Raw genomic sequence first — 17248 nt, forward strand, 5'->3', positions numbered from 1 at the left:
GGGCCTCCACAGGCGCCGCGATGTGTGAATTTGAGCACATATGTAGCAGAATTTAAACAGAAGCATACATTTGGGGCAGTAACCATATACAGAAGGTGTAAATATGGCGTGCAGAGATTGAATGTGCAGCTGGTCAGGACGGCATCCAGGCAGTGGGAGCGAGGGTGGAACTGGGGATGTGGAGCTAATTTTATTTCATCATCCATTCAACGTGTGCATGAGAACAAATATCTGTTACCAAATATGACTTTAAAAAGCAAGAGAGTCTACCCAGAGGTATTGTGAAAATGTTTCCCCAAACAATCAGCTGACCAAACTGCAATGGCAAAAATAGCCTGAGTCACAGCTCATTGATTTACTGTGAGTATGCGCGAGGTGAGCCAAGCCCATTGTCTGGAGGAGCTGTTCAGCACCTGTTCAAAAGCTTGCTCTGTTATTCTTATAAATAGACCCTCGCCCTCGGTCCTTCTATTCTGACCCACTGACATTGGCGTTTACGGTTTGGTGATTTATAAGCATGTGGAAAAAAAACACGGCCCCAGGAGGTGCTCTGCGCAACCATATTTCCGACATGTAACTGTTACATATAAAGAACCTTATTGAATCCCTTCCTCTGAGCAGCATGACCTTGACTCTGACATTTTGATGGTGTTGTTACAGAAGCTGGATCGACTGTGTTCCTATGTGAATTTTACTCTATGTATGATTTCATTTTCTTAATGTTAGGTAGCTTTCTCTGATTTCAAAGGGATACACCAATGATTACTTTCATGAAGGACCTCCACGAGAAACAGATAAAGACATCAGAAATACATTTGTTTGTGCTCTTTATCAAAATAAAGGTTGTGTTTTTACAGAGGGAGGTATTTACAAAACTATATCCTATTCCTGTGAAAGAAACGATGAAAAATTAAAAGAGAGGAGCTTGAGATGTCTTGACCTATGATCTGATTATCTATAAAGTTGTGAATAAGAACGTTTTCAGGGGCTGGATACAGTTCTGTGAAAAATTATGTTCATTCTTACTGCTTCCATGAAAATGCCATAATACATTAAATACTTCAAAACTTTGGTGTAACACAATAAAAGAGGCAATTTAATGATCAGTTTTTAAACAATTCAAATATGAATTTAGATTTTAAACCATGTATAATTTCCAGGTATAAAATGTAAAAACAATGCAGAAGTGCCTTAGACTTGCATTTATTCTAATGGCCATTGAGGGGGAACTTTTGTGGTTCCAAATAGAAGTCAGTTAATTCACTGTTTTCTTAGTGAATTAATGGGCTTCATCACTAGAATCAGATCCACCCCTCTACCTTGCCCAGCTTTTGGCTTTTGTTTCTATTCTGAATACATTTTTTTTAATATTACAGTGAATGACAGATGTGCCAAGATGGCTACATCTGAAATCTCAAGCGTCAGCCTTCAAAACAGTAGTCCACTCATGCGTTAGGTGAACACACACTTCTTTCAAACCCCACGCTACAATTTTGTAACACAATCTTTTTGTTACAAGTCTAGCTTAACCTTCATGACATCCTCATGGCTGTATCAAGGTTGCCCTCTAAGACTTTAGAAATCGAAATTCAGAACAGCAGCCACTCAGCCTGAGTAGTACAGATCATGACAAGAAAATTGATTTCTAAGTAAACAAAAAGAGGGTAATGGCCGCTTAATAAACCGAGCTTGTACTGAAATCAAATACAACTGCTTTTAAAAGAAATATATTAAGTTAAGCATTGCCATCACGCTAAATAGCACCTGTTATGATGGAGATTTCTTGCACTACTTCAAAGCCTTTTAAGTACCTGGGAAACTGTTTATGAGTGTACGTATCAAAGCCAATGCAATATGTGTGGCTGCAGATACATCAGTGCATCCCCGAAGAACTCATGCAAGCCTGATATTTTCAGCGCTTTTCAGACTCTAGTCGGCTGACTGCAGCCTTGATCAGCGCCAAAAGGAAATGGCTGAGGATTAGGCCTGGAGCTGTTTAAAGCCCTGGGCCTCTGCCTGCAGTGCCCATGGTGGAATCGTTTCGGATTCTACAACTGCTCCAATCTCACAGCATGTAGCCAAGTTGTTTTTTTTAATTTAAATATTTTTTTGTGGATTTTTGGTTTAGTTGTTTGCACAAATGATAAAACTACCGAAAGGAGAAGAAAAGAAGAAAGATCTGATCCATCTGTTCGAGGGGGAAAAAATCTCGAGGGCTTGCGAAAACATTACAGGCAATGAGATGTCAAGAAAACAATCAGAGCAATCACAGCACGAAAATTTGTGAAATGTACAAATAAATGTGAACGCCCTAATGACCCGGATGGATACGTGTGGGTATGATTTCGTGTTGTCTCAACAGCTGCTTCTTTTCTTATGTAAAAATGTATCAAATTAAATTTGTGTGGCGACTTTTTGATGTTTTGCTCTCCGATGCAGGTAACTGTGATCCAAGATGTGTGATCAAGAGCTAGAAGTAGAAGTTATCGAGGAGATTCTGTGAGTACCTTCACTACGCCCTCGAAACACAGCTATAAATACACAAAATCAGCTGATTTTAAAGTTTACGTCTTTGCTTCCTGCATTTTCAGGGAGGAAGGTAAGTAAAGGTTTTGTGAGAATTTGCTCTTTATATACCAAAATGTCATTCCTCGCTTCTATACGCTGACCTGATTATGTCTGCTCAGAGGCAGAGACGCAGCAAGAGGAAGGTAAAGGCTTCTTGAGTGGCTTTGCGTGTGCTTCATCTTGTTTCTGGTGTGTCTGTTGCCATTACAGTGTCTGCTGTCTGGGATAAAAAGCCATAGCAAGCTGGCTGTGTGTGTTTTCTTTTTGAATGTTAACAACCTCTCTGTCAACACCGATGTGTCAGCTCATGTTTAGCCGTCAGTTTATATTGGAAATGTCTCCGTGACATTTTCAGGACTGTACAGTTCATCTCAGTATGTATACAGTGTACTGTGGGTTTTAGTCTTCTGACAGGTTTACTAACCAGGTTGCCGATTTGACTCTTTCTAATCAGTTTGACTTTTAGAGAAAAAGTTTACTTAAATATGCTACTTTCACTCCACCGTGCCTGTAGCGACATGGGCCTTTGTTAAAATACACCAGGCTTACTCTTTTTAAATGATGGTATGTTATGCAATAGCTTCACATTTAATTATATTAATTTCTCAGTGGCTGCAGCAGCATTTTTAAATCACCTATCCCCAAAACAGCTATTTTCCAGATAAGATGGATTCCCATATATTTATTGTATTTGTACAGTAATTTTACCCCTACGTCCATGCTTAAGCGTCTCTTGTCACGTGACATATTTCCAGGCAATAATGTTAATGTGAGTGAAGGTTTTCTTCCAGTAAGCCTCTCTAAATCATGGTTATGTTATTGAAAGGGTGTGTTTTATGCCAAACCACAGTCTGTTTCTAAACATAACCAAGTACTTTGTCTCCTAAACCCAGCTCAGCTGTGAAAGAAAATTAAAAAGAAGAAAAAAAGGCAAACTTCTCTCTACCTTTGATATGCCCTTCTTCAGACCCCTTTAGTCTTAGTTATGAGTTGCATAACATCTGTTTTTTTGGAAAGGACTCATTTTAAGAACTGCACTCACCAGTCATTTGAAGAGGTACACCTACTCATCTGCTCATTAATGTAAATATCTAAGCAGCCAATCATGTGTCAGCAACTTATTGCGGCATGCAGAGATGGTCAAAATGACCTGTTTGACGCAGTTCAAACTGAGAATCTTTAAACATGGCATGGTCGTTGATTCTGAGTATTTCAGAAACTGCTGATCTGCTGAAAGTTTCTCACAAAGCTATCTCCATGGCCCCAAAAAGGGAAAATATCCATTGAGCAGCAGTTCTCTGGGAGAAAAATCCCTTTCTGATGTCAGAGGAGAATGGTCAGATCACAGTAACTCAAATAATCATCGTTACAACCAAGGTATGCAGAAGAGCATCTCTAAATTGCACAGCAGCAGGCTATAAATCGTAAGGGTTTACAAAACTGGAAAACAGAAGACTGTAAAAACTTATTCTGATGAGTCTCTGTGTCTGCTGTGATATTAGATAGGGTTGGAATTTGGCAATAATAACATGACAATCCACCCTTATTCTGAGGAAAGTCCCCATCACCTTGCTGAATCTATGCCACAGAGGCTTAAGAGAATTGGGAAAGCAAAAAAGGTCCAACCCAGTAGTAGTGGAACTAATAAAGTGTGGAGTGTAGTATAGTACAGTTTACAATTTGGTTGCATTGGCTAGCTTGATGAGTTTGGGAGCATCTGCTAGCTCAGGTTAGCACAAATATGCACATGTCAGACTGGCTAGCCAAACCACAATATTTTCTCAAACTTAACCAAGTAAACTTGGTTTCTTTACCCTAACAAAACTTCTCCCATTAACCACAATTACAGGAAACAGAAAAGCTAGCCTGGCTCTATCAAAAGGTACCTGAGCTGTGACAGTACATGCCCAACAGAAATTGCTGCTACCCTACTTATCAAACTTTTCATTTTGGAGAACTTTTACACTGAAGCATTCAGAGGCTACTTTTGTAAAGGAGAGGAGCGCTGATAAGCGTGTGGTAACAGTCATATATAAAACATGTGCTCAGGCTTTGCTTTGATATCTGGCCTGTTGCAAACCGCTCTCGGGTTCAGTTTTTGGCTTTGCTCAAAATGAATGTCAAACACCAGCACTGCTTCTCAGTGCATCCCCAAGAGACAACATCACAGTGCTCAGAGTGTGACCAAAACCCAGCCGCAAGCTGTCTGCAAGAGTCTCATTGATCCACTAATCCATATTTTGTTCACTCAGTCATGGAGACGCTGAAAGAAAAAGGTTTGTATGACTTTTTTTGTCTGTAAACAAAGCATGTTTCTTTACTTACACACTTGTGGGATATTATTGTGGTTGTTTCTGTTGTATCATGCCCTTTTTTGTGTGTTGTTGTTGTATTCACCCAAGAGCAACAGAAGTTTACTTCAATAAGTTTACTTCACTGTTCTTGCTTTGCAGAAGAAGCTGTTCCTGAAGTCGAAGGTAATTCTTCTTTGTACATTTTTTTCTCCTCCATTGTGAAGAAATGTTTTTCCTCGATTGTAACAATATTTATGGAGAAAAATTATGATTAATTTCATAAACTTGCACCATTCTAAACATCAGATGAGATCACTGAAATATAAAAAAAATGATTTTTAACATCGTCTCTCCCGTTTCCACATCAAATTGAAACGATACTTCATTCACTTCATCATTACCTCCTTAACTAAATCATTATAAACGTTCCTATGTTCAGTACTCGCTAATTATATGTTTGGCTCCCAAGGAGTTGCCTGCTGAGTTTGGCAGATTTATTTGCCAGGATCTTTGAAAAAAGAAAAAAAAATAGAGACACCTACTCAGACAAAAGCGACTGCGTGCAATGCAAGAAGAGCTCTGGGTGTTGAAATTCAATTTTCATTTCAGATCACACATGTTTGACATTCATTTAGTCGTGTTTATCCCACGGCAAACATGTCTTGATTGTTTTAAGAAGGAAAATGCATTGCATCGATTAAAGAGTGACAGCATCTAATCATATTTTCATTACTCTCACCCCTCAGAACCCCCGGTTTCAACAGCTGAAGGTAATGACCTCTTTTTCCCTTTTAGCTTTATAGGAAATTACGGCCTTCTTGCGAGGGTTTCATCACCAACTGTTCTTGTTATTTTCCTTAACTTTAGCGTTCTATTATTTAATAAACATAATAAATGTGTTCAGCGCCTTGTCCATCTACGAGCAGTCTTAACTGATAAGTTGTTTTCCATTTCCTGCAATCCTCATCTACTGTCTCCTCGCCTTGCCCTCGCCAAGAGCCTGCAGAAGACGGTAATGTATACGGGTGCATATACAAGACTATATCAGTTGTTTTTGTGCGCATCTTTGTCAGGTAATAAAATCCAATTGTTTTGATTTTCTCCCGTACCGAGGCATTCATTTGCAGCGTAAATATCTCAATATCGTCCAATTTTATTTTGGCCCTTATGGTTGATACACATTTATCAAAGAGATGCCTCCACTGTTTCAAGGTAAACTAAGGCTCATGGCTTGCAACCCCGAGAGTACTTAGAGCAACTCTAGTTTGACACGTTATACAGAAACGATTTAGACTCCATTTCCGACCCTGACATGCAAGAAAGATTTTCATATCAATAGACACAGGGTAAATATCAGAGCTGAGTGAAATGGAGTTTGGAAATAATAAAAGGAAATCCATTTGCATTCCACCTGCTGATGCACTAACATTTTCCTTTGTCCTTTTGCAGCCGAGTCTCCAGCTGTGGATGAAGGTACTTTTACATGCTGATAAGGCCTTGTGAAAATAGCTTGATCACTGCTCTAGTTTACCAAAAATGTCTGGTGTCTTCAACCCGCCTTTGATAACCAAACAAAAGGAAATAAAAAATCCACAGATGCTCTCCATCACTGCTAAAATAATGGAAAAATCCAATAAAATAAAGATTTTTAGGACACTGGATACACACATATACACCCATAATATATTATTATTTTCCCTGTTGCAGATATGACAGATGAATCCAAACCTAAACCAAAGTAGGGCTGGGTTTTGGTTTTTTTTTGTTATTTGAATTTTAATCAGTTTATCCAACTTGCAATAAGGTTGTTCAAAGTTCCTCTCATTGTAACACAGAGATGTTATATTTCAGGCTGTTTGCACCACCGCTGACTGTGCCAAAGATACCTGAGGGAGAAAAAGTCGACTTTGATGTGAGTGACTGAAGCCAATTTAAAGAAACAGTGTGGCATTTTTCAACATGGCTTGCCTTGGAGTTAGATGGGGAGAGCAGCGCTATTTCTAAATATGAATTTAGAATACATCTCTTTTTTTGGCAACATAGAAAATTATTAATTTCTAATTAAAAAATGAGTAGGTGGACTCACACTTAAAAAGACATAATCAAAGGCTTATCTGACTTTTGCATGTATCTACAAGTGGGTGTGAAGCACAGCTCTTGATAAAGCTTTGGTTATAAGTACTGGTCCTCTTCAGTTAAAAAGATACACTCAGCAGCCACTTTATTAGGTGACCTTACTAGTACCATGTTGGACCCGCTTTTACCTTCAAAACTGCCTTTAATCTTGGTGGCATAGATTCAACAAGATGCTGGAATCCTTCCTCTGAGATTTTGGTCCATATCGACATGACAGCATCACACAGATGCTGCAGAGTTCTCGGCTACTCGCCAATCATATCAATCTCCTGTTCTGCCACATCCCAGAGGTGCTCTAATGGATTGAGATCTGGTGACTGTGAAGACTATTTGAATACAGTGAACTCATTGTCATGTTCAAGAAAGTAGTTTAGGATGACTAAACTAGCAAATGAACTTTGTGACATAGTGCAGTTATCAGAAGATGGGTACACTGTGGTTATAGAGGGTTGGACACAGTCAGCAACAACACTCAGGTAGGCTGTGGTGTTTAAATGATGCTCAGTTGCTATTAAGATGCCTAAAGTGTGCCCCCACACTGTGGGAGCCTGAACCGCTGATGCACAACAAGACAAAATGGATCCATATTGGTATGTTGCCTATGCAACAATTTCAGACTCGACCATTTGAGCATCACAGCAGAAATCAAGACTCATCAGACCAGGCAACCTTTTTCCAATCTTCTATTCTTCAACTTCTGTGAATGATAGCCTGGTTCCTGTTCTTAAATGACGCCAGGTGTGGTCTTCTGCTGCTGTATTGCTGTCATTTCCTTCAAGGTTAAATTTGTTGTGTGTTCACAGATGCTTTTTTTGCATACCTTTATTGTAACAAGGGATTATTTGAGTTCCTGAAGGAAGGATCGTGTCCATTGTCCTCTGACCTCTGGCATTTTCACCCAAAGAATCGCTGCTCACTGGATGTTTTCTATTTTCCGAGTATTTTCTCTAAACCTTAGAGATGTTTGTGTGGGAATATCTCAGCAGATTTCCAAAATACTATAACAACCATGCCACATCCAAAGTCACTTTAAACACCTTACTTGACACTAACTTTGAACTTCTCGATCATGCCTATATGCCTGAAACCACTGAGTTGCTGCCATGTGCTAAGTTATTGGGTGATTAGAGATTTGTATTAACATGCAGTAATAAAGGGATCAGTTAGTGTATATAATCATCAAGTTTCATGTGTGCTGCATGTTTGAGGACTGTACTAGTGGGTGTCTGCCTGTTTTCCTTGCCAAAATGTAGATCTTAGCGTGAAGCCAGTACTGGAGATGATATGCATACGAGTCGTGCTCAGTAGAGAACTAAAAACATCTATACGTGACTGCAGGATATCCACAGGAAGCGTCAGGAGAAGGATCTGACTGAGCTGCAATCTCTGATCGAGGCCCACTTCATTCAGAGAAAGAAGGACGAGGAGGAGCTCATCGCTCTCGTTAACAGGATTGTAAGTATTCCAGGAAAGCGTGCCAGATCGCTACAGTGATACACCACCCAGCAAACAATTACACTCTGTTTATGTGTGCGTGTGTGTGGTTGTGTTTGCGTGTGGGCATGGATGATTAGGAGAAGCGTCGTGCTGAGAGAGCTGAGCAACAGAGGATCAGAACCGAGCATGAGAAGGAGAGGCAGAATCGGCTTGCTGTGAGTTTCTAGATGCAGTTGCCTCTGCCTTTTTTCAGAATGTGATAATGTTTGCAATAAACGAAGAGTGTCCTGCCTCCAGGAGCTGACACGCTGTGGTTTTACTCACGTTCCTGAACAGAATTAGAGTACAGTCTGCAAAAGCCTAATTAACAACAAAAAAAAGAACCATCCTGGATCTGTTTGTCCTCTGTTTTCATGTAATGTTACGCACTGGCTTTTTAATGGCTAGTGAAAATTTACGTTTGAATCAGATTCCATAAACTGGGATAAACACAAAGTCTTTGCACTCGGATATTTGCTTTCCATTTTACAATTTCTTTTTTTACTTTAAACCTGCCCTCAACATTTTTAATAATAACAATGGGTCAAATGATGATATTTGACTCACTGATTCTTTATAAAGCCTCATTTTCAGCCACAGGAGAAAGGCGTTGTTAGCAAGTGTAGAGCCAAATATTTCTCTTAAGAGGAGCCAGAATTGTACAGAAGTATTAGACTAGTGTTAAACTTGCTATGGTCACAAACACATCTCCAAGTGAATGCTTGGAATTTAAGTAGGAAAATTTATTTTAGTGCTCTAACTTATCTTAAAACATGAGACCACCGGTATGTCAGTGATGGATTCACAGCTTGTTTCTGCTGCCCCCAAGTGGCAGTAAAAATATTATTTATGTATTTTGCACATAGACGTTAATCTTATGTGCAAAATAACCTTGATTGCACAATAGAATAGCCTTGCTCACATAAAAACAATATTCTGAACTTTTTGAGAATGAACGACAATGGACGCTACATTCTTTTTTATGACATCAGAGGATGTCAGAACGTTTGGAGGATGCTATCTTCAGTCCTGTTTTAGTGGCTGGAAAGACAAGTGGACAGATGGTTTCATTTTCTCTTTTCTGTTCTTTAATCCGTGTCACAGGAAGAAAAGGAGAGGAAGGAACAGGAAGAGGCCCGCAGGAAGCAGGACGAGGACGCCAAGAAGAAGAAGGCTCTCACAAACATGACTCAGCAGTACTCTGGCTTCCAGCAGAGGGTGAGTGATCACAGACGCGCACACATTTGCATTCAAAGCAATAGGAAATATGATCAGCTTCACAGTTTGCCTGTTTATTATGTAAATGCGGTCTCTTCCTTATTTTACACGTTCATTAAATCTCACATACAGCAAGACGGAAAGCGGGGAGCGAAGAAGCAGACGGAGAGAGAGAAGAAAAGAAAGATCCTGGCGGAGAGGAAGAAACCTCTCAACGTCGAGCGTCTCAACGAGGACAAACTGAAGTAAGGACACTACTGTTCACAGTTCTGCTCAAACACCTAAATCCACATTTCAAGTCTGCTGCAGGTGATTTGGCGGTGCATAAACTCTCATCTACCTCCCATTACAGTTTGAGCCTTTTGGCCTTTAGGTTTTCACTTTTTATATTCCTCCTGGTTTTGATTAAAAGGGAGAAGGCCAATGAGCTCTATCAGTGGCTGTGGATGCTGGAGGCTGAGAAGTTTGACTTCACCAAGACACTGATGAGACAGAAATATGATGTAAGTATTTCGCCTCGGGATATTACGTGCCGTGCAATGACATAGTGAACACCGGTTTTTGATTTACAAGCTTTTATTTGCACCTGTTAAAATATCAGCTAACAGTAATCAAACTTAATGCAAAGTCATTCTATTTAAATGATCAGCTGGCTCCAGATCTGCATCACTGAGCAGCAGAATTTGTGAGTAACTGTTAAAGACGAGTCTGAGCCTTCTGGTTTTTTGGTCTGTGTGTCAAAGGGTCAAAAACTGAGTCTCAAAGGGCTGAACCAGAGCTGACTGACCGCTGAGTGAGTAAGTTATAAACAGGAGGTGAAAACAGTGGTGTGTGCTGGTGAAGCTAGCGTGTGGCCGTTTAATCCTGGACCTTAAGAGACAGTACAGAGTTGAGACGGTACTTGAGGTCTGACTTACAAGAAGGCAGAGACACAAGACAAAGGAAAAAGGGTTTTTTTTTTAATTATTTCCTTTGTTTCTAAGATTCTAATTCCCTTAGCAGAACAAAAATCTAATATTACAAGGTTCACATTAACTCTTTAACCTAAAAAAACAACATCTGATGACCTCTCCTGTATCCTTAATGGCAAGATTTGGCAACTCAGTATATATTTATAAAGACGTGCTTTGACAATCAGTAAAATAGGTTCCGGGTTTTTCCAATAATAGCCCTACTAAGCTGTACAGGGAGAAAGTCATTCGGTTCCAGAAGGAGGCCTGAATTATGACAGTAGTAGGCGTCCAAGGGGAAAAGAGTCCGTGGTTCCCTGATATGGCGATTTCCATGTTTTTATTTGTGGGCTTTTTATGATTTACAATTCAAAATAATTCTTATTTACATGATACCGGGTCTTTTTGCACACCATCACATTTAACTCACTGTCAAATAAAAGCTGTTTTATGTTCTCTCTTTCTTTAAGGCCGCCTTCTGACTAATTTGCTGGTGGAAAAAATAGGCTAGTCAACTAGTCTAAAAGACAGAAAATCTAAAGAAAACATTTTAAAGCACACATGTTAAATGTACAAAGATCAAAATTGGCCAAACAAATATTTTGTGTACATTTTAGGAGCTACATGAAACCATTAATTGCCTCATTATTGATCTCATTCAGTTTAATTCTATTTAATTTATATTCATAACAGCAGTTGCCTGAAGGTGCTTTGCATTGTAGGGTAAAACCTTACAATATCAGAAAGAAAACCCAAACAGTCAGACAACTTGGTAACTGTGGGAAGGAAAAACACGGTTTTAACAGGAAGAAAACCCCAGCACATAGGGTTTCAAATGTTGCTAAATTGCATAGCACTTCGCACCACGTATGATGATGCAAATACACACAGTGTCAGATTAGTTTGTACAGCTGAGCTAATGTTAGCAGTGCTAGCAACAGTAGCCTTGGTTACTTTCATGCTAGTGTCCAGTAAGAAAGGGAGGTGAAGCTAGCTGTCAGGGATGCCAGTGGTGTCCTAACTCTACAGTGGCCCTGAGAGGCCAAACGGACTGCAACTTAAGAAAACACCAGCAATAAGAAAAGCACAAAACACAACGGAAATAGGAAAAACCAAAACAGAAACAAGAAAAACAACAACGGAAACAAGAAAAACGAAAAAAGAAATAGGAAAAAACACAAGGGAAGTGTTTCTGGGGAGACAATAACCCGACGGACCAGTTGCAGGAACCCAAAACGTGGTAGGCGTGTTTTATCATGATTGATATAATACTGATGATGGATTTTTAGGCTAATGGCAGGCTAACACACTTACCTCTCATTTTTTCTTTCCTCATAAAACCGATAGATCCTCCACTTCATTTAAGTGTCTCCCAGCGCAATTCTTAGCATATTTTGGTTCCTGCAACTGGTCCGTCGGGTTATTGTCTCCCCAGAAACACTTCCCTTGCGCTTTTGGAAATCTGTTTTTTCCTGTTTCTGTTTTCGTTTATCCTATTTCTGTTTTCGTTTTTCCTATTTCCTTTGTTTTTTGTGTGCTTTTGCAGCGTTTTTCTTATTGCTGGTGTTTTCTTAAGTTGCAATCCGTTTGGCCTCTCAGTGCCACTGTACGTAACACCTCTGAGGCTTTACCTGCCTTTGTACATGAATATGTTTAGTACTAGCTAATCTGGTGCTGATTAGCAAGGGCAGCAAGGTTTAAACATCGAGTCAACTAATCACACAAATAAAAGAGGGTGGGGCTGCTGTGTTCATACTCTAGGCTGTGCGACTGAGATGGACGTATTAGGCATATCCGCTTTCAGTGACATCAGAGAGAGCCAAGTTTAGGAAACAATGTCTGAAATATAGCGTTTAAAGTAGTTTGAAGCCTTACAAGGTTTACTTGTGCATACATGGACCTCATTATTTAAAACTTTGGAAATGAATGTCCAACATTATATAATTGACAGAAAATAACAAAGGTATAGTAGGTTCACTTTAAATTTGTAAGACAGAATGTGAATGTCAGATTTGTTTTTGCATTATGTTGGGACTTTTTCATTAGCATTTTTAGCAATGTTGTGTATTTAAAGCAGATGGCAACTGTGGTTTTTCCAAATCTTTTACTTGGAACTGTCAACTGAGTATCAGCCATTGATGCTGTATTTGAGGTTTTATTACATAGGGGAGAGGCAAGTAGCTTCATATTCAGTGTGGTGCAATAAAGTCTTTCTAAAATCTTTGTTTACTTTTGTGTGTCTGGAAGCACTATTTGATTTACACATTCACCAAGTTACACATGAGCAGTAATCCGAATATTAGCTTTCAGTCTGTTTAAAATATGTCTTAAATATAGACTGTTCACAGAACAGGTTGCCATGCGGACATAAAATTATGAAGGAGAATATGCTGTTAGCTAGTTACTCCATAGGACCAGAAGATCCTCTTTTTCTGGCTCAGCTGGCGTCTGTTGTTTTTCCTGGACTCAGCATGTCCTCCATGTTTCTTCCTCTACAGATCACTCTGCTCCAGGTTCGTGTTCAGAACAGCCAGAGGTAAGTAACATCTATGAACCACCCTTCAGGTGTGGCTCATATTTGCACTAAGGGCATCATTAGAATTTCTTTAAAAATGTTGTTGTGTATCAAGGTGATTTTGCTTTTCCTTTCGATTAAACACTCCCGGAGAAATCTAATCCAGGGATGGGTAATTGATTTAATTCTCCCTTTTTTTCTTTTTTTTTAAATAAAGACATGACATTAACACTGAGCACATCTGTGTTCAGTTTATTGGTGAAGCCAACAACACAACTCAGTTGCTCATTTGGCCCACTGGGAAAATTGGATTTCTATTATTCAGAAAGAATTTGGTCGGTTATACATTTTTTCTCGGGCATGTTACTTATCTCTTACGCTCAAAGCCTCCAAAATTCACATAATGCTGTATAATATTAATTGGGAGCGTGATGTCTTAGCTGGGCTACAAATTATCACAGGCACGTGAAAACGTAGCCAAACTTCTTTTTGTTTGAAACAGACATGAAAAGGATCACCTCATTAATAGAAATTCTTGTAGTTCTTGTGTATTGCAACCTTTTTTAGGCTTGTATGCAGTTTCCTTTATTTATTTTTATCATCTTTTCTGGTTTATATTCTCTTAAATGCTGTTACAACACTTTTTCATCTTTCCCTTTCATCTTTTACATTTTTCAGTTTTTGATTTTAAGTATGTCAAAAATTAGGACAGACAGTGTGAGTTGTGTGTCGAAGCAGCCTGTATTTTTATGACTGTATCAGATCTTATGGGCAAGGGTGCAAAACAGACAGCGGCTGCACATCAAAGGTGAGGACACAGTCATCGTTTGCCAGCTGTGTTCAGCATAAAATTCTGTCCTTTGTCCCTGTCTAATAGAATGATGCTTTGGCATTTGCCCTTTCCTTTCATCTATCACAGCTCTTTCTTGCTGTCCCTCTTATTTTCATATAGCACATGGGGCCCCACTTAGTATAAACACTAAGGAAACATAACCCAAAACCAATCTATATGCAGACAAGGATATGTACTGTCATTCAAGTACCAGACACTGAGGTACCAACATGGCACGAGATATTTTAAATGTCATTTCCACTCTTTTTATTTGGTTAAAATGAAACCGCAGCTTGTTTTGATTATATTGATTATATTGTAATTTATATGACATATATTTATTTTCAACTATTTATCCAAATTGTCAAAGTTGTGGTCATACCTTAAGGCAAATATTTTAACCCTACTTGAAAGTTTCTATACTTTAATGTTTATGCTTGTGTACGATCATGTGAAAAAAGCTTTTACAGTCCTGTGAAAAACTGTGCACATCCCATAATTCATTTGCTTGTAGAAACACTTTTGGTAGCAGCCACTTGAAGTCCTTCTTTTTCTGTTTGGCTTTATCAGACTCTCACATCGTTCTGGAGAAACTTTTGCCCACCCACAGTGTGCTTCAGTTCATGGAGGTTTGCAGGCATTCATTTATGCATAGCTCTCTCAAGGTCCTGCCACAGCATTTCACTCAGGTTGAGGTCTGGACTTGGCGTGGGCTATTGCGACATGATTCTTTTATTTTTCAGCCATTCTGTGGTAGATTTGCTGCTGTGTTTGGGATCACTGTCCTGTTCTGTTACTCAGTTTGGGCCAAACTTTAGCTTGCCTCACACAATGGCCTCACATCTGACAGCTGGTATGAGGTGTTTGTGCTATTTTTCTGCTTTTTCGTTTTCTGTGCTGTGCATTATGGGCAAAACTCTTCACTGTTTGTCCAAAGGACATTTTTCCACAGGTTTTGTGGTTTGTTCCGATGCACCTTTGCAAATCTAAGCTGTGCTGTTATGCTCTTTTTTAAAGAGAAGCAGCTTTCTCCTGGAAACCTGTCTAAATTCAAATGCAAATGTTATTTGTCACATACACAGTCATACACAGTACGATATGCAGTGAAATGCTTAGACAACTACTCGTGACCTAAACTAAAAGACTATGGATAGGAAATAAATATGAAAATTAAAATAAAGGGCAAATTTAACTAGGAAAGAATAAAATAAAATATAAAAATTAAAGTTAAAAATAAAATAACTGTAACAAAATACACAATATAGAAAATATATAAAGAATATATGAAGAAATATAGAACAATAAGAGCAGCTGTGCAAGTAATAAATGGTATTGAAGTAATAAATGGTTATGAATAATGAATAAATAAGTCATGCTACTTGCCTTCTAAAAACTGTAAACACAGTAAAGGTAGTAAGGGCGTAAAGTCCTGTGAAACAGGGGCGGATTAACTGTGGTGGCATGTGCATAAGGTGCCCACCCCACTAAAAAATAAATAGCAAAAAGATTGTGAAACATAAAAAGTTAGACTTGTATTTCTAACTGATCCACCTCTTGTTGTGTAGCTTTCTGGATTTTATACTTACAATTGGGCTACATGGTTATTTATTATAAAGGCTATACACTACATAAAATTAAAATTCACATTTCTTTATGTTACTGAAATATGTAAATATTTTGGGCTAAAGATAATAAGAAAGTTACAATGTTTATATGAAATGTGTAACATATGTAAATGTGTTGCATTTGATGTAATTTAACCTTGTTTCCCAGCCACTGTGCCTCGGCACATAGGTGTGCCGTGGAAGATTATCTGGTTCCACCTGATAAATACTCTAAGCAACCAGCATGAGTAGCGATCAGAACAATTACATTCTCCTTCGCTATAGGGCAGTACAACTACCTGCTGTAATTAAATGAGTTGCCAACTGCCAGTAAAACAGAAGAAAACAAAGAAGAAAATCCATAATAGTCATGCTGTGAGACGACACAGCGCGTAATAGCAATAGATAAATATTTGAAAAGGAAAAAAGTAGTCAATCTGGCCTGGGTCCTGGAGAAAATTCCCACCCAGAAAAAGGCCCTAGGATGAGTAGTGGTCAGAAGAAAGCAAAAAAGGTAAACAAACCAAACCAATTTCGCTATGCCTGGTGCGCGGGGAAAAATTATCAATATGCTTTTTGTGACATTTTTGTTCGGTGGTGTGCTGTGTGATTTGTCTGATGCAAAATATGTGAAATACATGGCTGCAAAAGGTTGGAAAACACAGTTTTAACCACATATAGTACATATTACAGAATGTAACGCCTGAATGTGTAAAGAAATGGCTTTGATTTTGCCACCCCGTTTGATTTCCATGCCACCCTAACCAAATTTCTCTAGATCCGCCCCTGCTCTGAAAACGTTTTCACTGGACTATGTTTCCAGCTAGTTTGCATTGTCAGCTAACAATTCCACTTTATCCATACATTAATGTTGCTACATGTACTTTAAATGTGTTTTTTACATCATTAGCTAAAAGGTTAAAATAGCTATTAGCTATCTTTTTAGCTAGCTTTTTAGCTAGCTTTTTGCTTCTTGAAAATAATGTTTCCATGTATGCCAGCAAACTACAGAATTACTCCCTGGGTACTATTAAAAGACATTATGAAATAATCATAACTGCAAGCAGGTGAAGGAAGATAAGCATTAAATAGTTAAACATTGTTTATTTTCTCCAAATCCGGCTTATCGTTATCAAGTCTTTTTTTTTTTTTTTAAATCTAGTGTCTATTCACACCTCTATTAAATACTGCTTATTTTTTTGATTTAAGATCAGTAAATTGGTTCATATTTATTCATGATTACAACTTCAGTAGCTTATTTGTTTTAATTTTAATGCTTTCCATAGCAGGAAAAATGCCGTACGGAGGTTCAAATAGGTGTAAACTATGCAGTTTAACTTAAAAATATTCATCTATGCACACATGCTGAACAGTTGAATATTTTTGTCTGACTTCACAGCGCCAAAGGGAGAGGAAAGGCCAAGGGCAGAGTGAGATAGATGGAAACGTCGACATATATTCTCAGAGGAGCCATCTCACCACGAGTGCCCGTGTTGGAATTTGTTCTCAATCTGCACTTCAGTAATCTCAGTTTTGTGCCTTTTAGCCCTTAGCCTTTACAAACAATAAACAGACTTGTGCTTTTATGCCCATTTGTGTGTTTTCATGTTAAATTATCTCAGAAATGAAGCACTCTTTTCTTTTCACTAATCCTC

General features: G+C 38.6%; 1 protein-coding gene across 1 annotated transcript; it reads left to right on the plus strand.

The window, feature by feature from the left end:
• Window positions 1-2691: 2691 nt before the first annotated feature.
• On the plus strand, window positions 2692-17179 carry tnnt2e (troponin T2e, cardiac). The gene is made up of 14 exons (XM_004560834.4): window positions 2692-2711; window positions 5022-5045; window positions 5609-5632; window positions 5860-5874; window positions 6312-6335; window positions 6570-6600; window positions 6714-6774; window positions 8337-8453; window positions 8573-8650; window positions 9579-9692; window positions 9825-9937; window positions 10105-10195; window positions 13141-13178; window positions 16993-17179. The coding sequence occupies exons 6-14, from the start codon at window positions 6572-6574 to the stop codon at window positions 17030-17032; spliced, it is 681 nt and encodes a 226-aa protein (XP_004560891.3). The 5' UTR covers window positions 2692-2711; window positions 5022-5045; window positions 5609-5632; window positions 5860-5874; window positions 6312-6335; window positions 6570-6571; the 3' UTR covers window positions 17033-17179.
• Window positions 17180-17248: the final 69 nt, after the last annotated feature.

This window comes from Maylandia zebra, linkage group LG17, assembly GCF_041146795.1.
Source record: "Maylandia zebra isolate NMK-2024a linkage group LG17, Mzebra_GT3a, whole genome shotgun sequence".
Taxonomy (NCBI): Eukaryota; Metazoa; Chordata; class Actinopteri; order Cichliformes; family Cichlidae; genus Maylandia; species Maylandia zebra.